The sequence below is a fragment of the Lepidochelys olivacea genome (assembly GCF_965140295.1).
Source record: "Lepidochelys olivacea isolate rLepOli2 genome assembly, chromosome: 18".
Taxonomy (NCBI): Eukaryota; Metazoa; Chordata; order Testudines; family Cheloniidae; genus Lepidochelys; species Lepidochelys olivacea.
Window position 1 is genome coordinate 12,700,686 of NC_140428.1, and position 20,872 is coordinate 12,721,557.

General features: G+C 43.3%; 1 protein-coding gene across 5 annotated transcripts in view; it reads left to right on the plus strand.

Moving 5' to 3' along the window:
• The window catches only part of SPEN (spen family transcriptional repressor), a 106,324-nt gene extending 88,465 nt beyond the window's left edge, over positions 1–17,859 (plus strand). For all 5 annotated transcript variants that reach the window (XM_084651723.1, XM_084651724.1, XM_084651726.1 and 2 more), the window contains 5 exons: positions 2,789–10,691; positions 11,519–11,932; positions 13,883–14,077; positions 14,636–14,794; positions 16,369–17,859. In XM_084651723.1, the coding sequence (XP_084507849.1) occupies positions 2,789–10,691; positions 11,519–11,932; positions 13,883–14,077; positions 14,636–14,794; positions 16,369–16,500 (8,803 nt within the window). In that variant the 3' untranslated portion in view covers positions 16,501–17,859. The remainder of the gene's footprint in view (positions 1–2,788; positions 10,692–11,518; positions 11,933–13,882; positions 14,078–14,635; positions 14,795–16,368) is intronic.
• Positions 17,860–20,872: the final 3,013 nt, after the last annotated feature.

The window sequence follows — 20,872 nt, forward strand, 5'->3', positions numbered from 1 at the left end:
TCACGCTCCGCAACCCTCCGTGTCCCTAGTCATGGAAGCATCATCCCTGGGATGGGGAGCCCACCTCGGGGTCCTCTGTACACAGGGGCTAAGGTCGGCAGGAGAGTTATCCCTGCACATCAACGTACGGGAACTCAGAGCTGTGCGCCTGGCATGTCAGGCATTCCGAGTGTGTATTCAAGGCCGTTGTGTTGCAGTCCTCACAGACAACACAATGGCCATGTTTTACATCAACAAGCAAGGGGGAGCCCGGTTGTCCCCCCATGTCAGGAGGCCACTTGTCTGTGGGAATTCTGTATAGCCCACTCGATCCATCTGTTGGCGTTATTTCTCCCAGGAGTCCAGAACACCTTAGCGGACCACCTCAGCAGATCATTTCAGACTCACGAGTGGTCGGTTCGCCTGGACGTCATCCACTCTGTCTTCCTGAAGTGGGGCTTTCCCCTGATAGACCTATTCGCCTCTCGTGAGAATTGGAAATGCCAAGTGTTCTGCTCTCTACAAGGACGCTCTCCAGGTTCCCTGTCAAACGCCTTCCTCGTACAGTGGGAGGATCACCCATGCTACGCCTTCCCTCCATTCCCACTAGTCCACAGGGTCCTGCTCAAGCTGCGCAGAGACAGAGCCTGTCTGATTTTGGTCACTCCAGCGTGGCCCAGGCAGCACTGGTTGGTATACAACTCTCCTAGAGCTGTCAGTAGACACTCCAATTCCATCATGCGTACGATAACTTGGCTGGTGTCCCAACTACACACCTTACCGCCCACTCTACGCTGGCTCAGGCTTCATCTTCTGCTTTCCTGGCACACGTACCCATACTGGAGATATGTAGGGCAGCGACTTGGTCATCGGTGCATACCTTCGCTGCCCACTATGCAATAATTCAGCAGTCCAAGGGTGATGCTGCATTTGGTTCAGCGGTCCTTCACTCCGCGACATCTCACTCCTACCCCACAGCTTAGGTAAGGCTTGAAAGTCACCTAATTGGAATCGATATGAGCAAGCACTTGAAGAGGAAAAGATAGTTACTCACCTTTGTAACTGTTGTTCTTTGAGATGTGTTGCTCATATCCATTCCAAACCCGCCCTCCTTCCCCTCTATCAGAGTAGCCGGCAAGAAGGAACTGAAGGGGCACTGGGTCAGCTGGGACATATATCCGGCGCCAGGAAGGCGCCACTCCAGGGGGCGCCTCAGCCGACCCACTGAGTATTGCTGGGGTAAAAATCTTCCGACAATCGTGCACGCAGCACGCAGTCACCTAACTGGAGTGGATATGAGCAACACATCTCAAAGAACAACAGTTACAAAGGTGAGTGAGCGTCTTTTTTCTTAGTATTATGAGTCTAAGTGTACGCTACTCAGGGGGAGAGAGAAATTAGAACTAATGCATTTTATCAAATTCTACAAATACCTTAGATAACTTTTCTACATAAAAATGTCACAATTTTAAGGCCCCACATATCAGAACTTCCTAGGATGAGAAGCAAGTGATATGTGCCCTTTTGAAAAACCAGGAATCTTCTTTCAAATAGTACAGAGCACCTGTTTTAAGTCTTTAGGGTCATGAAATATTTGACCCTAAACCTGTTAATGATTCAGAATTTTTGTGTATTGCACATTCTCGGTCTTATGTAAGTTCTTTGGGAACATCTGTGTCAGGCTGACTTTTTTAAAATGACAGCTGATCAAAGCTGCCTGAGCTATTGCAGTTGTTAGACACTGGCCCAAAGGAGACGGGTTAGGGGCAGAGTGCAAGTGAGGCAATCTAAGGCATATGATAAATGCAGTTTATCATTTATAAAGCATTTTGCCAGTTGGACAGACCCACTTGGGTGACAGTCTGCAGTGCAAAGGGTAGCCATTTTTTTTTCAGATTAACTTTTTGATTTTAAAGAGACAGGTTTTGGTCCTGTATGAATTTGGCCTAAACCTTCCAATGGTGGACTCAAGCTCATTAGCATGACTCCACCTGTCCCCATTAGCGGTCTCCTGACAGTTGCAGTTCATAAAATTCTGTGATCTTTTGCAGAATGGAAGTGTGTATTACTTTTAGGGGGGTGGGGTTGTTTTACTTTTGTATACTACTTACAAGGTAGAAACATTCCACTTTTAGCACTATGTGCAAATGTGTGAAAGAGAGGGTGTAAAACGTACTTTTAAATGGTTGGGGAATCAGTACTGCATGCACTTTTAATGTAACAAAGATACCAAAAAAAAAAAAAAAAATCTGCCAAGGAACTGGTCTTATTTATTTTTGGAGTTTTGAAATGTTGACACAGTTCCCTCTTACTGGTTACAACTTACTAGCTGAGAGATGGAAAGCTTGATGTTTGATCTGATGTATGTTTTCAGAGCTAACTACTGCTCTCTCGTTACTAACAGCTTTTGAAAGTGTGGGGTCCACACACACACGCTGAAGCTTTTGCGCTGTAGGGCGCACTTTCATTAAATTGGTTTATATTTGTTCCCTGAATAAGGACATAAATACTCGTTTGGCCAAAAAAAAAAAAAAAAAGATAATTGGATTGATTCAAAGGTGTTCACCTAAGCTATCTGTTTAACAAAATGACTGATTTACTATGTATCTGAGACTAACACATTGATTCATCCACTATGCACTTATTCATTTTTGTTAAGTCTATGGGTACAGCTATGAATATCTGCCAGGATATATAACTAAATAAATAAACTATCATAAAATAATTTTTCATGTAGAAGAGTTTCATAATTCAACACTTTTTGGTTAACAGGGAAAACTAACCACTGTATTGTTCTTGTTTTTGGCAGAGATGAAAGAAGAGGATCTTATGAATATGCACCTGATCGTACTTACTATGAGACTGTTAGAACTCCAGGGACGTATCCTGAAGATCCTAGGAGAGAATATCCTGCACGAAGCAGAGAATTTTATGCAGAATGGGATCCTTATCAAGGAGATTACTATGACCCGCGATATTATGACGATCCACGTGAATACAGGGATTACAGAGGAGATCCTTATGAACAAGATATAAGGGAATACAGTTACAGACAACGAGAGAGAGAGAGGGAAAGAGAGCGGTTTGAATCGGATCGGGACAGAGATCATGAAAGGCGGCCAATTGAACGCAGTCAAAGTCCAACTCATTCCAGACGTCCACAGAGCCCTGGAGCGTCTCCCTCACAGTCAGAAAGGCTTCAAAGTGATTCTGAAAGGAGGATCTACAGCAGGTCTTCAGATCGTAGTGGGAGCTGCAGCTCACTTTCTCCTCCAAGATATGACAAACTTGACAAGACACGTCCAGAGCGTTATGCAAAAAATGAGAAAAATGATAAAGAACGTGCATTTGACCAAGAGAGAACAGACAAAGACAAACGTTTGGTGAGGAAGGAGAAGCCAGAAAAACTAGAAAAGGATAAAACTGATAAGCAGAAACGAAAAGCAAAAATTCATTCACCAAGCTCTCAGTCTTCTGAAACAGACCAAGAAAATGAGAGAGAACCCAGCCCTGAAAAATTAAAGGGCAATAGTAAACAGAGTAAAGAGAGAGCTGATAAAGAAGGGACAGCTAAAAACCGTCTGGAACTAATGCCATGTGTGGTGCTGACTCGAGTAAAAGAAAAGGAAGGGAAAGTTATTGATCAGCCTGCTTTGGAGAAACTGAGAGCAAAGCTTGATAATGACACTATTAAATCTCCACTTCTTGAACAAAAAGTCCAGACATCTCAAGTTGAGCAAACAAAATCTGACCAGTCTAAACTGGAACCTGTTAGAACTAAGGTGCCAAAAGAGAAGGTTCTTGCCAGTCATGTAGAAGTAGTTGATAAAGAGGGAAAACTAAAGTCCAAGAAACACTTGAAGACAGAGCAGACTACAGAAGGGACAAATGCAGTAGATCTCGACAAGTTAGAGGCTCGTAAAAGACGTTTTGCTGATGCAAACTTGAAACCTGACAGGCAAAAACTGGATGTTAAAAGAAGCAGCCAAGACGAGGAAGATACTGCACGCATGGTCTTGAAAAAGCAACTTGATGTGACAACTTCATCTAGAGAAGTTACAGTGTTAAGGGAAGGAGAATTGGAAAGAAAGCCCTTGAGGAAAGAGATGCTTAAAAGGGAATCTAAAAAAATTAAACTGGAAAGACTTATTACTGTTACCAGCCCCAAAGATACACAGGAGCCTGCTAACGTTTCCGTTGGGATTGGCTTGCGTCCCTGTTTAGAACTGCAGCCTAGGCTAGGAGAACCTGTTGATGAACCAGTGGAAACTCAAGAAATCCTTTCTAAAAAACTTAATCCAATAAAACCACAGCACAAGCAAATGCAGCTGTTAGATGATCAAGGAACAGAGAGCGAGGACATGAAGAAAAATTTCTGTGGTCTTCCCGAAGAGATGCCTGACCATAAACTTGGCCAGGAGAAACCTCAGTCAGCTGATACAGAAGAGAAAATTGGTATTGACATTGATTACACACAAAGTTACAGAAAACAAATGGAGCAAAGTCGCAGATTAAAACAGCAGATGGAAATGGAGATAGCAAAGTCTGAGAAGTTTGGCAGTCCAAAAAAAGAAGTAGACGAATATGAAAGGCGTAGCCTGGTTCATGAGGTGGGCAAACCCCCACAAGATGTCACAGATGACTCTCCACCAAGTAAAAAGAAAAAGACTGACCATTTTGATTTTGAAATTAGCACTAAAAGAGAGAGGAACTACAGAAGCTCTCGCCAGGTGAGCGAAGATTCTGAAAGGACTGCCTGTTCACCTAGTATCAGACACTTTCCTTTTCATGAGGATGATGACACCCTAGATTCCCCAAGGCTAATGCCGTTAAAAGAAACCAAAGAATCACCTAAAATAGAAGAAAAGGGTCTTTCATATTCCAATATGACTGTGAGGGAGGATTCCCTAAAATTTAATCCCTACGATTCCAGCAGAAGGGAGCAGATGGCAGAAATGGCCAAAATAAAGCTATCGGTACTTAGTTCTGAAGATGAATCAAGTCGATGGGAATCTCAAGTGAAACAAGAGCCTGGTAAAGTTGATATTAGCTTCCCAAGTAGTATAGTTAAAAGAGACAGCATACGAAAACGGTCTGTACGGGACCTGGAACCAGGGGAGGTGCCTTCAGATTCTGATGATGACAATGAAAATAAACCCCATTCTCCTAAAGCCTCATCATTATTAGAGAGTTCCAGGTTATCTTTTTTATTAAGGGACAGAGAAAGAGAAGAAAGGCTGTCAACTTCTTTAGAAAGAAACAAATTTTACTCCTTTGCATTGGATAAGACAATCACACCAGACACAAAAGCCTTGCTTGAAAGAGCTAAATCTCTCTCTTCATCTAGAGAAGAAAACTGGTCTTTTCTGGATTGGGACTCAAGATTTGCTAGTTTTAGAAACAATAAAGACAAAGAGAAAGTTGACTCTGCTCCAAGACCTATTCCATCTTGGTATATGAAAAAGAAAAAAATCAGGACTGATTCAGAAGGAAAACTAGATGATAAGAAAGAGGATCATAAAGAGGAGGAGCAAGAGAGACAGGAATTGTTTGCTTCTCGATTTTTACATAGCTCAATCTTTGAACAAGATTCCAAGCGTCTACAGCATTTAGAAAGAAAAGATGATGACCTGGACTTCATTTCTGGTCGAATATATGGGAGACAGACTTCTTCTGATGGGAGTAACAGTGCATCTGAGTTGGTGCAAGAACCAGTTGTTCTTTTTCACAGTAGATTTATTGAGCTAACCAGAATGCAGCAAAAAGAAAAGGAGAAGGATCAAAAACCAAAAGAAGTGGAAAAGCAGGAAGACAATCAGCCTAAGACTCCAGAAACTGTTCCTGATAATAAAGAACCGGAACATAAGTCGTCATTAGTTGGGCCTTCTTCAGTCACAGTTGTAACTCAAGAATCAGCAGCAGTCATATCTGAGAAGGTAGCAAATGAAAAAACAGTTGTGGATATAACGTCTGCAAGAGAAGAAAGGCCATCTGAACTTGCTTCAATAACAGAAGAACCAAAACCTCTTCCCGAACTTGTTGCTCCTATCAAAGTAGAACCACCTGAGCAACTTGAACCTCCCCAAGTAGTAGAAGCCAATAAAGATGTCATTCCTGCAACTCTGGCTTCTGAAGAAGACTCGGTATCTACAGAGCATCCTTCATATTTGGATACAAAGCCGCCTACACCAGGAGCTTCATTTTCACAAACAGATATCAACGTAGACCCGGAACCTGAAAACACACAGTTGATCCCACCACCTCCCAAATCAGTTCAAAAGTCTGATGAATCTAGCAAATCTAAAGAGGAAAATGCCCTACCTGCTGCTGACACTGATCCTAATTCAAGTCAGAAAGCAGAGGTAGTTGCTGATATTCTGCCTCCTGTTTCTGACAATGACATGGAAGTTGAGCCCCCAGTTGTAAAAGATAAAAAATCATACAAAAGTAAACGTTCCAAGACTCCTGTTCAATCAGCCACAGCAAATGTCACAGAGAAACCTGTCACAAGGAAGAGTGAAAGGATTGACCGTGAAAAACTTAAAAGATCGAGCTCTCCTCGTGGGGAAGCACAGAAACTTTTAGAATTGAAAGTAGAAGCAGAAAAAGTTTCAAGAAATGCTGCTAAATCTCCTAGTGCTGCAACAGAGCCAGAAAACATAGAGCCAAGTTTGCCAGTAGGTCGAACTAGACGCAGAAATGTAAGATCAGTTTATGCTACCACAGGAGACAATGAAGGCCCATCTCCAGTGAAGGACTCGGCAGAGGTAACTAGATCTACCAGAAAAAGAGGAGAGAAGGAGCCTCAGGAGACTGCAACAACTGTTCCTACCACACCAAGAAGAGGAAGGCCTCCAAAGTCACGCCGTAAGCCTGAGGAAGAAATCTCTCCTATTAAGACAGAACCAGTACAACAAGAAGCAGAAGAGACTGAGACTAAAGAAACAGTGGAAACCCCTAAACCTGCAGAGGGATGGAGATCTCCTAGATCCCAAAAACTAACACATGGTCATTCATTAGCTGCAAGCAGTCAGCAGGGAAAAAAAGGGAAAAATGAACCGAAAGCAGATATCACTGTAGAATGTGAAGAGGCCACTGAAACAGCTGGTCAAGAACCAAATATTAGTGAGAACAGTAATAAATTAAAGGCTACAGACAAAGAAGCAGCAGCAAGCGAACAGAAACGTGACAGAAAAGAACTTGATATGGACAAAAATCTTCCAGAAACCCCCACAGTTGAGATTGTAGAGAAAAAAAACCCCTCAGAAAAAGCTACTAAATCCAAACGAGGAAGATCTAGAAATGCCAAGACAGTTGTAGATAAAGCATCCTTGTGTCTGAAAAATGTGGAAATACGTCTCAATGTTGATGAAGTCAAAGGTGCCCTGCGACCAAGTGAAGAGGAAGTAGAGCCTGTGGCAATGTCACCAGCAAAAATCAAAAGTCCACAAAAAGAGGACAGTTTGTCACCCCATTTTGTAAAGAATGAGCCAGAAGATCCATTCCAGGAAACAGAAAAAGAAATTATGCATGAACCAAACCAATCTCCAGAAGCTGCCCAGTTAGCAAAGCAGATTGAACTTGAACAGGCTGTGGAAAACATTGCAAAGCTCACTGAAACACCATCAGTTGCTGCCTACAAAGAACAGGCAACTGACGTGTCTGAAGTTCGTCAGGAGGAGGAGGGAGACAAACCTGCACATCAGGCTAGTGAAACAGAACTGGCAGCAGCTATTGGATCCATCATAAATGATATTTCTGGAGAAACAGAAAGCTTTCCTGCTCCTCCAACTTATCCTGCAGAATCAGAATCTGAGATACCTCCAGAACCAGTGGTGTTACCATCCTCTAGGGAAGAAATGGAGCCTGAAACTGATCAGGCAGTTAACAATATCTTGGAAACAGAAGCTGCTGTTGGACCCTCTGGCACTACTCCATCAACAGTAGAGGCAGAAAATAAGGAGGCTGAAGTGAGCTTCAGTGAATCTTCAAATTCTGCACAGGAAGCGGAAACGTTACAGGAAACCGAAGTTTCTCGGAAGGAAAAAGGCCGTCAAAAGAGCACGCGGCAAAGACGTAAAAGGAGCGTGAGCAAGAAAGGGGATACCGCCGAAGTTAGTGTTTTTGAGCCTGAAAGGGTACAAAGTAAGTCTCCTAATGCCAATGAAGTTAAGGCAAAACCAGAAGAAACCTTGAAAGATGAAAAGCAAAATAAAAACTCTGTTCAGGTTTCTACTGAATTGAATATTACTGATGCAAGCAAGGCTGCAACCACTGAGAGAATTTCTCATGAAGCTGTTTCTGAGAGCAGTGTCCCTCCTAAAGCTCCTCCTGCTCTGGATCTACCTTCCCAGCCCGTTCCTGTGGATGATGTGAGCCAAACTGGATTCAAGCTACGGTCAGCTATTGAAAATGCACCCGTTACTCCACCGAGTGTTTCAAATACAACCGTTCCTGCAGTTTCTTCTGCAACTGCGACAAAATTACCCACTCCTGCACCAGCTGGGATAGTCCCCCTTCATTCCAGCACCACCAGCGTGACGGAATGGATTGTAAGGCATGATGACACCCGTGCTCGTTCCACCCCACCACCAGCTCTTCCCCCAGATACTAAAGCATCTGATATTGATACAAACTCCAGTACTCTGAGGAAGATACTTATGGAGCCCAAATACGTTTCAGCAACTAGCCTTGCTTCTACGAATGTCACAACTTCTGTTGCTGAACCACTTAGTGCACCTCGTTTGGAGGAGGCACCTCATCCTCCAGTAGAGGCCATAAAACCAGTGTCAGAGGAAAAACCAGCAGTTCCTATCACTAATGCTTTGGATCCCCCAGTAGCAGAGGCACCAGTTTTCAGTGAGAAAGAAAAATTAAGTACAGTTATTGCCCCCAAAGCTACTTCCGTTATAAGCAGAATGCCCCATAGCATTGATCTAGAGGAAACTCCAAGGATAACATTGATGAAGCAAGTCCCCCAGACCCAGACATGTCTAGTTAATGCCCCTTCACCAAAATACAAGCAGAGACCTAGCACAAATGATAACAGCAGGTTTCATCCAGGATCTATGTCTGTTATTGAAGATAGGCCAGTGGAGACTGGATCCAGCCCAGGTCTGCGAGTAAACACTTCAGAGGGTGTTGTACTTTTGAGTTATTCAGGACAGAAGACAGAGGGCCCTCAACGAATTAGTGCAAAGATCAGTCAGATTCCCCCAGCAAGTGCTGTTGATATAGAGTTTCAGCAGTCTGTGTCCAAGTCACAAATTAAACAAGAACCTATTACTCCATCGCAGCCAGCACCCAAAGGCTCTCAAACTCCCACAGGATATGGGAATGTGTCCACCCATTCTTTGGTACTAGGAACCCAACCTTACAATACATCACCTGTGATCTCCTCCGTTAAACAAGAACGGACTACCTTAGAGAAATCTGAATCAGGCCACCTTTCTGTCCAGACTCCTGCTTCTCAGTCGGGGCCTGTTAAAGTCCTCTCCCAGACGGTAAACACTCCACCTGTACTAGTTCACAACCAGATGGTACTCTCTCAAAGTGTAGCTTCCGTCAACAAAAAACTTCCTGATCTGACTGCTCTGAAAGTGGAGACTAAGGCTCTTCAGCCATCAAACTTGAGCCCTGGGGTCAGTCCTCATCACCCTTCCCTATCTGGTAAAATGCATTCAGAAGCAAACCATGTCAGCTCAGGACCCAACACCCCAACAGATCGGGCTATTTCTCATTTGGGGGTTACAAAACAGGAGCCACATTCCCCACGTACAAGTGGGCATTCTCCCTCTCCATTTCCAAGGGCTTGTCATCCTGGCAGTACCTCATCTCCAGCTTTATCTAGTAATACCTCTGTCATGCTGGCTCCAGGAATTCCTGTGCCTCAATACATATCCAGTATGCATCCTGAGCAGTCTGTTATAATGCCCCCCCATAGTGTAACACAGACTGTATCCCTTGGCCATCTGTCTCAAGGTGAAGTGAGAATGAATACCCCTCCTTTGCCTGGTATTCCTTATGGCATCCGCCCAGAAGCGCTCCACTCTCCCAGAGCAGCTCTACAACCTCAGTTAGAAATTAGACCTCAGAGATCCAGCACACCTCAGCCAGCTCCAATAAGAGACATAGTCATGCCTCCGTTATCTTCTCAGCATCCCCCAGAAGATGAGATGCATTACCATCATACTGTGTGTAGAGGGTCAGCCCCTGTACAGTCCGACGTGTTAGTAATGCAGACAGATTATCGCATGCATGCTACAGGTATAAGACTCGACCAGTACAATGTGCCTCGAGATGTGAGGATGATGATGCACCCACACATGGCAGCAGTGGGTGACCACCACCCTGAAACTAGACAATCCAGAACACCAGAAGGGTCTGTGAAAACTCCCCCAGTCAGCAAGACTCCACAACCTGGAAAAGAGGCGCCCAAGTCTTCTGAAGTCAAAATGGCGCACTCTCCCCACAGTGAGCCCCGGCTCCTCAGCGTCCCTCCCAGCAGCCAGCTTCCTGGACTGCCTTTGACACAGCCTGTGGTTGTACCTCATGGAGTACAGATCATGCATCCTGCAGGGAGTTCCTTTCATGATTATAGATCTGTGTATGGCGACATGAGAAATTACCATGCAGCAGCCCAGCTTGGTCATCCTCAGTTCCCTGGAGCATCGCCAATTGGTCTGTCTTCACGGAGTATGACCCCATCTCAGGTGAGAAAATTATGATTTCCTCTGTTTGGTTTTCTTTACCTGAGTTTAAAACATACTATGATAAATATAGTCCTAATGCAATTGCATTTGACTGCAGTGGGAGTTACAACTGGGATGAGTTTGGCTCATTCCTCATACACTGTGCCCTCTCCATTTAGGGTTGTGTTTTAAAGTACTACAATGCTAAAAATCAGTTATTTTTGTTTGAGACATATGGGATAAACACCTTTTTGAAGCTACTGGGAAGGAATTAAGGGGGAGGATCCCCTAATTTATTTTCTTTTTATCATAACAGGGCTCCATTCTGGGAGTGCTTGAAATCTTTTATAAATTCCTAGTTGTAGTGATATAAGAGGGGAACAATTCCCGACATAGGCAAGCTGGAACATGGTTTGAGATAATCTCACTTGTAGCTATTTTCCTCTCCAGTAATTACTGTATTATACAGACCAATGGCATGGGAGTGAGAGAGAGATCCACTGGGTGGATGGTGTGGTCCAGCAGTTTGAGGTCCTGAATTGGGACTTGGGAGGTCTGGATTCAGTTTCCAGCTGTGCTTGATAGTCTCTGTGCTTCTCCTCCTTCATCTATAAAATACGGGTGATAACTCCCATTACTGTGGTGAGGATAAATTTATTAACAGGTATGAGGAAGTCAGATAGTACAGTGATAGGGAACATACTGAGAGCCAAATAGCTGTCTAGAAGGATTTAAGCAGGAGAAATCATTTGACTGTTTCCCAACAGTCTAATTGTTAAATGAGAAAGTTTTGTGCCATTCATGAATTCTCCAAAGTTTTCCCTTTCTCTCCCATTATTGCTTTGTAGGGTCTGCCAGAAGGTGAACATTCACATACCAGTCAGCCAGTGCGCAGCAAAACTCCTCAGATTTCCCAGGACTCTAAGGGGTCACAGGCAGTAGGACCTGAACAAACCCACCACACCACTGTAAATAGGCATGCAGCACAGATAGACCCTCATGTACATCTTCAGAGGACACAGGCAGATACGGGCCAGACTTCGTATCCTTCCCCTGTTGCCATTTCAATGAAACAGGAGCTTCCATCACCTCACCAGCCTCAGGCAGTTCAGAAGCAATCTTTGTTTATCCCTACAACTTCAGGCCCTGGGGCCCCACTGGGGCTGCCATTGTCTCGCTCCGAACCTCAGTCTGCTCTAATACAAGATCCATCTCCTCACTCTGTTTCTCAGAGACCTGTGGATATGGTTCAGCTTCTAACAGTAAGTATCACTCTTTCTCCTTGAGCTGCTGTGTGCTGCTTGTTTTTTTTAATGCCTGAACCAGGACTAGGGCAAGGGGAAAAATAAGCAGTAGTCTTCTGCCAAGCTCCTCCCACTTGTGACACCAAAATGTAGTGTGCCACTCACATTAGGTAGTGCAGCTCTTCATAATGTGACCATCCCTCTACTTTCTTGGGTGCTTCTATCACTAGTTGTCATAAATATAAAGGGAAGGGTAAACCCCTTTAAAATCCCTCCTGGCCAGAGAAAAAAATCCTCTCACCTGTAAAGGGTTAAGAAGTTAAAGGTAACCTCACTGGCACCTGACCAAAATGACCAATGAGGAGACAAGATACTTTCAAAAGCTGGGAGGAGGGAGAGAAACAAAGGGTCTGTGTGTCTGTCTATATTCTGTCTTTGCAAGGGATAGACCAGGAATGGAGTCTTAGAACTTTTAGTAAGTAATCTACCTTAGGTACGTGTTAGATTATGATTTCTTTAAATGGCTGAGAAAAGAACTGTGCTGAATAGAATAACTATTTCTGTCCGTGTATCTTTTTTGTAACTTAAGGTTTTGCCTAGAGGGGTTCTCTATGTTTTGAATCTAATTACCCTGTAAGGTATCTACCATCCTGATTTTACAGGGGGGATTTCTTTATTTATATTTACTTCTATTTTTATTAAAAGTCTTCTTGTAAGAAAACTGAATGCTTTTTCATTGTTCTCAGATCCAAGGGTTTGGGTCTGTGGTCACCTATGCAAATTGGTGAGGCTTTTTATCCAACATTTCCCAGGAAAGGGCGGGTGCAAGTGTTGGGAGGATTGTTCATTGTTCTTAAGATCCAAGGGTCTGGGTCTGTAGTCACCTAGGCAAATTGGTGAGGCTTTTTACCAAACCTTGTCCAGGAAGTGGGGTGCAAGGTTTTGGGAATATTTTGGGGGGAAAGACGTGTCCAAACAGCTCTTCCCCAGTAACCAGTATTAGTTTGGTGGTGGTAGTAGCCAATCCAAGGACAAAGGGTGGAATATTTTGTACCTTGGGGAAGTTTTGACCTAAGCTGGTAAAGATAAGCTTAGGAGGTTTTTCATGCAGGTCCCCACATCTGTACCCTAGAGTTCAGAGTGGGGGAGGAACCTTGACACTAGTGAAATTAGTTAACAATGTTGCCATTTATATGGATGTTCCTAGAGTCCAGTGATAAGAGTTACCACCTCATTGAGATGAATGAGAAGAGTCCATGAGTCTGAGTGAGTGTTTGACTGTCTACAGACTCAGGCAGGCATCGCTGCCTTGTTTTCCATTCTGTTCACATTTTGGAATATTATCTTTGCAAACCATGAAGGCTAGAGATGATTTATTTAAAAAAATGTTAGATTCTGGAGCATGAGGAGAAGAGAGAGGTGGGTAGAGGAAGAATGGTGATGTGGTTAGAGCGCCAGCCTGGGAATTGGGAAATCCAGGTTCAAGTCCCTGCTCAGCCACAGACTTCCTGTTTGTCCTTGGGCAAGTCACTTAGAGAACTGAGCACAGAGAGACTAAGTGTAACAAGAGGGTAATATAGTGTCCTGCTGCACAGGACGTCTATGAGGGTAAATAATATTAAAGTTTTTGGGTTCTCCGATATTAAGGTAATGGGGACCTTGGATAGACAGACAGATGGCCACTGTGATGAAATAAGGGTTGCACTGATGATTTGGCAGGATGTGGCCCAAATCAGTCCTTGTTGGGAACCAACTATGAGAAGGCATTAAATGTACTGCATTCTTAAAACACTATACTTGGTGTCATAATTGCTACTGAAAGCATATGAGCAGCACAGATGTGATTTGCCTCACAATTAAGATCACTTTTGAATACAAGTAGAAGCACTTTCCAGTCCATGTTTCATTATATCTTTATTTTACTCCTTCATTTGTTTGTATTAAGATTTTTTCATCCTTTATTTTCAGAAATACCCAATCGTGTGGCAGGGCCTTTTGGCTCTAAAGAATGACACAGCTGCAGTTCAGCTCCACTTTGTCTCTGGTAACAACGTCTTGGCGCACCGGTCCCTGCCAGCACCTGAAGGAGGACCTCCACTAAGAATTGCTCAGCGCATGCGACTGGAGGCTTCGCAGTTGGAGGGTGTGGCACGCAGAATGATGGTAAGGGGTAATATTCATACTGCCTTGTGGTCTGCAGTAAGTGATGGGGCCTCTGAAATATTGCTAGGGGCAAATATGTCTCCTTTGACATAAGAATTAAATGCAAAGATTAATGGGTGTCTAGTCTTCACTTAGCTCAGGTGAGGGAGTGGTGTGGATTTGGGATCATACACCTCTTACGTTACTCTGCACTGTACGGAAAGGTAGAATGGCAATAGCAGACTTGTCAGACATTACCCTTAAGAGTACTTGGAACTAACCTGTCTTTTGCCAATGTAACAGACTTTTACTAGCTCAGAAGTGTCTAAGCAACATGGGAAGTGGAAGTTGTTAGGTTTGTACATTGGAAGCTGAGAAGTTTCCATAGTTTCGTCTCTTCTATTTTTTTAATTGGCTGAGAAGTCTACAGTGGCCTTTCGCAACACCCACAGCCAATTAATTCCCGAGGAGTTCAAAGAAAGGATTTTCCAGTAAAGGTTTAAAGATAATGAATGTGTGTCAAGAACAGGCATGTCCCTAGCAAATGCTTGTCTGTTAATTGTCCTCTTTTCTTCCCAGGTGGAGAGTGATTACTGCCTATTACTGGCCTTGCCTTGTGGACGAGACCAGGAAGATGTGGTGAATCAGACTGAGTCACTTAAGGCTGCATTCATCAGCTACCTGCAGGCTAAACAAGCTGCAGGAATCATCAATGTTCCCAACCCTGGCTCTAATCAGGTATTTGCATGGAAACAGTGAAACTTTGCAGTTAAAAATGAAATTAAAATGACACCATTATATGGTTATGGGATATAAACCAAAAAAATCCTTTTGTGGTTAGTGTCAAGGTGCATGCTTGTGTCTTTAAAAGAATTAGCATGTGAAATGCTAGCCTTTTATTTCTTTGGTGAAAATATAATGGAGTAAATCATTTAATTCTTATCGGTGAACTGCTAAGACAAAAGAAAAAAGTTTGTTTTGCCCTTTCATGCTTCTTTGATTCATAAATTTCTGTTTTTTAAAAACAAAACTGATCTTTGCTCTTTTTGAACATTAGAAATCTGAAGTCCTCACTTCCCTGTTTTTCATGTGATGTCCCAAGAACTTTTTTTCAGGACACCTGAAATATGGTTTTCATTACATCAATCAAAAAGTGTGTTTTGTATAACTACAAAACGCTTGTATTGCTGCACTGAGTTAGATTTGCTCTGTGTTTAACATGAACAAACTGTCCATTAGAATGAGTGTTCAATGTGAACAATGTGGAAGAGGAAAGTCGGATAAATATAGACACATAGCTGCTCCTTTGTTCAAAATGAATATCAATGACACTTGCTTAGTGTTTCATGATAAACCCATTCAGACACTCGGTTACTGGGAAAAAAATCCTCCCCTCTGAGACGTGTTGCTACTGTGTCAGAAGCTGGCTTTAGTAATGTGAGCATGTGCTTTCAAAAAATGCCCTTTTGTGTGACTATTCTGCAACCCTAGAAAATGTTGCCACCAGTGTCCCAGTTTTTGATCACTTTACATAAGGCTCTGTAACTTTAAGCTGCAGCTTCTCATATCTCTTCCCCCATCCTCCACCAACTGAGGTCAGGTTTACACTAAAAAGTTAGCAAAAAAGAAAAGGAGTGTTTGTGGCGCCTTAGAGACCAACAAACTTATTTGAGCATAAGCTTTCATGAGCTACAGCTCACTTAGCAGTGTCACTCAGGGATGTGAAACATCCAAACCTCTGAGCGATGTAGTTAAGCTGACCTTACCCCTGGTGTAGCCAGCGCTAGCTCGATAGATCAATGGACATATTCTTCCAACTTCTGCTTCCTGGGGAGGTGGATTAACTACAGTGATGGGATAACCTCTCCCACCACAGTAGTGAGTGTCTACAAGGAAGTGTTCCAGCAATGCAGCTAGTGAATACAGCCTAAGATTGATGGGTGATATTGATTCCTAGAATGTCTGAAGCTCAGTTTTAGGGATGAAGAGCTGCAGCTCAGGTAACATCACTGTGTGATATCACAACCTAGGTCCTCTAAAGATCCAGCAAAGAGAGGGAAGTAAGAACTGCATTTAAGGTGGCTTTTTAAAAAATGGATATAAGCTTTTAAAAGGCAAAGCTTTCTCTGTCACACTATTTGCGATTCACAGTTCACCTTCCAAATTTTTGGCATTGTTTGGTAGGATTTCCTCATTATGGTGCCAAATAAGTTGTCTGGGTGCTTGCCAATGAGCTCACGGGAAAAACAAATAAATACAGGGGTTCTTAGCTGTTTTTTCATCCTTGTCTTTATTTTTTCATTCTTTCCCAGCCTGCCTATGTTCTGCAGATATTCCCACCCTGTGAATTCTCTGAAAGCCACCTGTCCCGTCTAGCTCCAGACCTCCTAGCCAGCATCTCCAACATCTCTCCTCACCTTATGATTGTCATCGCATCGGTATGAGCTGTTTGTTGGTTACTGACTTTTCCAAGGCCCTGCAGCAAAAAAGAGAGAGAGAAATTAATGACACAAGAAAATGCTGCCAGACTACCAGCCTCCTGCCCTAACCGGCCTCGATCAAACTGTTGCTGGGTAGTGATTCTGCTACCTTGTATGTTTACATATTGCTTTAGGTTATGGACAACTGATGCACTCAACAGGCGGACTGGTATTGGGTTTCTGTGCCTCCTTTTGGGGAAAATAAAGGATGGCTATATTTTTTATCAAAAAAGAAAAGAAAAAAAAAAAAGAACCTGAACTGCCTTTGCACTAAATTAGTGACTTGGACCTTTGCACAGTTGAAGACATGCTGTGACGTTATGGATGTCTTGACACACATTAACATGCGTTGTGGACTAAACGCAGGACCTGGGAACTTCTGCTGAAATCTGTGGGTCAAGGATCATTTCACACATTATCTTTTTTTTTTTTTTTTTTTTTGGATGTGACCCTTCCTCTCCTCCACTTCCCTCTGCTGCAGTCATCTTCTCTTCATCTGGGATGTACAGTTTACACTGAAAAAAATAAAACAAAAGGGAGAGCTATTTTCCTTCCTGGTGGGATATGCAGAACTGAGTGGGCGTGTGTGTATATATAAATATATATATATAATATATATAAATATATATAATACTGACTTTAAAAAAATCAAATCCCCACAACATACATTTTTTTTTAATCTGTGCCAAAAATGTGTTTTCAGAGAAAATCTTATTTTCATACTCAGACTTTGTATTGTCACTCATTTGTAAGTGCGCTTCATTTAAACATTACCTTTCCTTGTCCCTCGTCTCACAATAAGTGGAAGTGTTATACACTTGTACAAAGACTTTTTACCTTCCTTCCTCCTCCTCACCTACCCTAACACTTATTAATTTATGGAACTGTTTTCTCAACGCAGTTTTGTTTTGTGTGTCCATTGGATTACAAACTTTATTAAAAAATACAAAACATGTTGAGCCTGGATGTGATCCATCAGTTGCTCCGGAGGGGGAGGGAGAACACAAGGAGATTGAGAATTTGTGTGCAAGTTTGGGCCAGCCAGCATTGCTAATAAGTCACGTCTCCTACTGTGGATATTTGCTGTTTCCCAAGTGTTTGTACATAGGAGCTTTTTAAAATTTTTCTTTTTTGTTGGTGAGTTTATCTTGTTTAAAAAAAGAATTTTATCAAAGATCAAATCAAACTTTAGCCTTTGTTTTTTGTGGTGTAAATATTTGTAAAACTCCAAAGTATGGGTTTTTTTCTGGGTAATGTCGAAGGCACTTTTAATTTTGATACACAGAATAAACTACAAAACCTTCAACAGCACAAATGAGCACATTCTAAGAAAAGCCTTGGTTTATTGTTTTAAGCAACTGTATCTTGTGTGTGTTCAGAACACACATCACTGAAATACTTTTGAAGACTTGTGTCGGGAGTTGTAGCTAGAAGGTCCTTAGTGGTTTAAACAGCTGATGCCGAGGGTTCTGATCCTGCCATCGGATCCAGCTGCACTGGGTTGGTGGGGGCTGTGTCCAATTGCAGGATCAAGGCCTAAGTGGAAAGTGGCTGCTGGGACAACTGATTTCAGTGATGAGATTTATATGTGGCTTCCTATTTGTGAAACCCATCAGTAAGAAACTGTCTGTTTGGATTCTCTCCAATGTGATGAACCTCAGCTGAACTGGTCTTGTTAAAGGAAAACTCCAGTGTGATATAAGACATTTTAATCATGACATCTTATTAAAAAGAAAGCACTAAAAGAAAGTGTTGAATTGTATTTAACCATCAAGCAGGGAAGGTGCCACCTTGACATTCTAAAGCAACGGTTTTTAAATGTGTTTTTCTAACTGCATTCAAGTCTTTAAAGCCAGCTGTTAAATTAACCCAGACCATGTTTTAAATGGTTAAACAACTCTTAACGTTAACTCAAATAAAAAAAAAATAGAACTTCTGTTTTCAATACTTTTCTAATGGGGACATTGCTTCTCTGATTCCTACTTAGCATCAGTAGGCCCTTCCTGGGAAGTCTCTTTACAACAGCAGTCCCAGTGTGAGACAGCAATTCCACGGAATGGAAATAAAGACAAGTGACAGACTTGTGCAAACAGTTTCACAAATGTCTCTTTCAATAATTCTGTAGTTCTCAAAGAGATCATCATTAAGCGCTGGAGTCTTCCTTTAAACTTTGTGCTGGGGGCGAGCTAATTGATGATGGAAATAACATTGCAGTTGCATGGTCAGTTTAAAAAGGAAAATCTGTGGAGAGCATTGCAGCCAGTGCTATGAAAAGGATCACACTACATGGTTAGCAGCCCACAAATGCAGACTGGACTGCCATTGCCTGCTCCAGTTTTGTCTGCTTTAAAAACGATAAAGGGAGCTTGCGTCTCCTTTGAGTTAAGCATAGATTTATGTGCTAAATCTCCCAATAACCAGGTGGTGATGGGTGTTCAGCACAGGAATAAATTTTAACTGAGCTTTTTAAAATTTGATTTCTCCTGTGTCTGAAATCCTGCTCGGTGCTTCCTGGCTCACGGAGGAACGAGGAAGGCTGGCCCAGTGGTTATGATGATAGTCTGGGGCTCTGGAGATCCTGCTCCAATTCCCTGCTCTGCTGCAGGTTTCTTGGGTGACCTTGGGCAAGACAACCAATGTCTTTGTGTCTCAGTTTATCACCTATAAAATGAGGGTATTTTTAAATCTACATGAGCCTCAGATTTGTTAATCAATGCACTATTGGTGTGCATGCAGCTAATGAGGCAGAACCAGACCTGTAAGTCACCGATAGAAGAGGGCATGGCCAGCTACACTAAGGAGCCTGCTGACTTTTTGTTCTGCCTCAACAGCTGTAGAAAGCTTTCTTGGACCTTACTAGCAAAAGCATTATAAAGAGAAGAAAGAGGTTTTGGCTGTAAGTTTGCCTTCTCCAGCCTTCCCCATGCTGAGGATTTAAGGGTCCAGTTCCTCTCTTCTGCTGAGACCTCATTGGTGGCCCTGCTCTCCCTCGCAGAGTGCAGCGTGGAGGAGAAGGCAAAGGCACAGATGTGTGCTATCTGCTCCACCCCACTTGTGGAGTGCCTGGATGGGATCTCTGCCTATTCTGTGATCAGGAGCCCTGCACATCTCAGCTGGGCCAGGGACTTTGATGGAGTCCCTTTGCCAAACTAGGAGCAGCAAATCTGGACCCAGACCTGCAAGAACGGAGAGTCCTGAAGCAGGCTTCAGTTCCTTCTCCCAAAACAGAGAGGGAGGGAGGAAGGCTCCCCTTCTGAGGAATGGGACAACACGCACGCAGCGTGTGTGAGTGTGGCTCCAACTGTAGCCCACACAGCCCCTCCCGTCCTTCCCTCTCCTCCTCAGAAGCAGAAAAGGCTGAAGAGGACTCGGGGGCCAGACAGCATTGAACCCCCTGTGGGCTTCCCCAGCAGCATGCTATTAGTTTGTGCATGGGATACCTCAGCCCCTGTGTTCCCAGCCCACTGCCATGGGGCTTCCCCTCCAGTGTTCAGTCCCAGCATATAGACTCAGATCAGAAGAGACCATCATGATCATCTAGTCCGACCTCCTGCAGACTGCAGGCCACAGAACCTCACCCACCCACTCCTGTAACTGACTCCTAACCTCTGGCTAAGTCACTGAAGTCCTTAAATGATGATTTAAAGACTTCATGTTGCAGAAAATCCACCATTTACACTAGTTTTAAACCTGCAAGTGACCCGTGCTCCTATGCTGCAGAGGAAGGCAAAAAAACAAACAAACAAAAAAACCCAGGATCTCTGCTGATCTGAACCAGGGAAAAATTCCTTCCCAACCCCAAATATGGCTATCAGTTGTCCTGAGCACATAGACAAACCCACCAGCCAGACACCTGGGAAAGAATTCTCTGTAATAACTCAGAGCCTCCCCATCTAGCCTCCCATCACTGGCCATTGAGAATATTTGCTACTAGCAGTTGCAGGTCAGCTACATGCCATTGCAGGCAAACTCATCTCCATAAACTTACCAAGCTCAGTCTTGAAGCCAGCTAGGTTTTGTGCCCCCACTGCTCCCCTTGGAAGGCTGTTCCAGAGCTTCACGCCTCTGGAGCTTGATCTCTCTGGGAAGTTTTCACCTGAGCAGAGGAGTCAGTGTGTTGAATCCTAGGATTTACCATCATGGACCCAAACCTGGCAGCGATTTTTCTCCAGGGATAGTCCCTTTGTGCACACTTGGTCAAAGCCTTCCTCTCAGGAAGTGCAGGCAAGGGATTCAATGCTGGGCAGCAGATGGATCAGGACCAGGATATCTGGTTGTTCTCCCACAGTCAAGAGATCCCCTTAGCTCTCCCAACAAGAGATCTTGTGAGAATCTG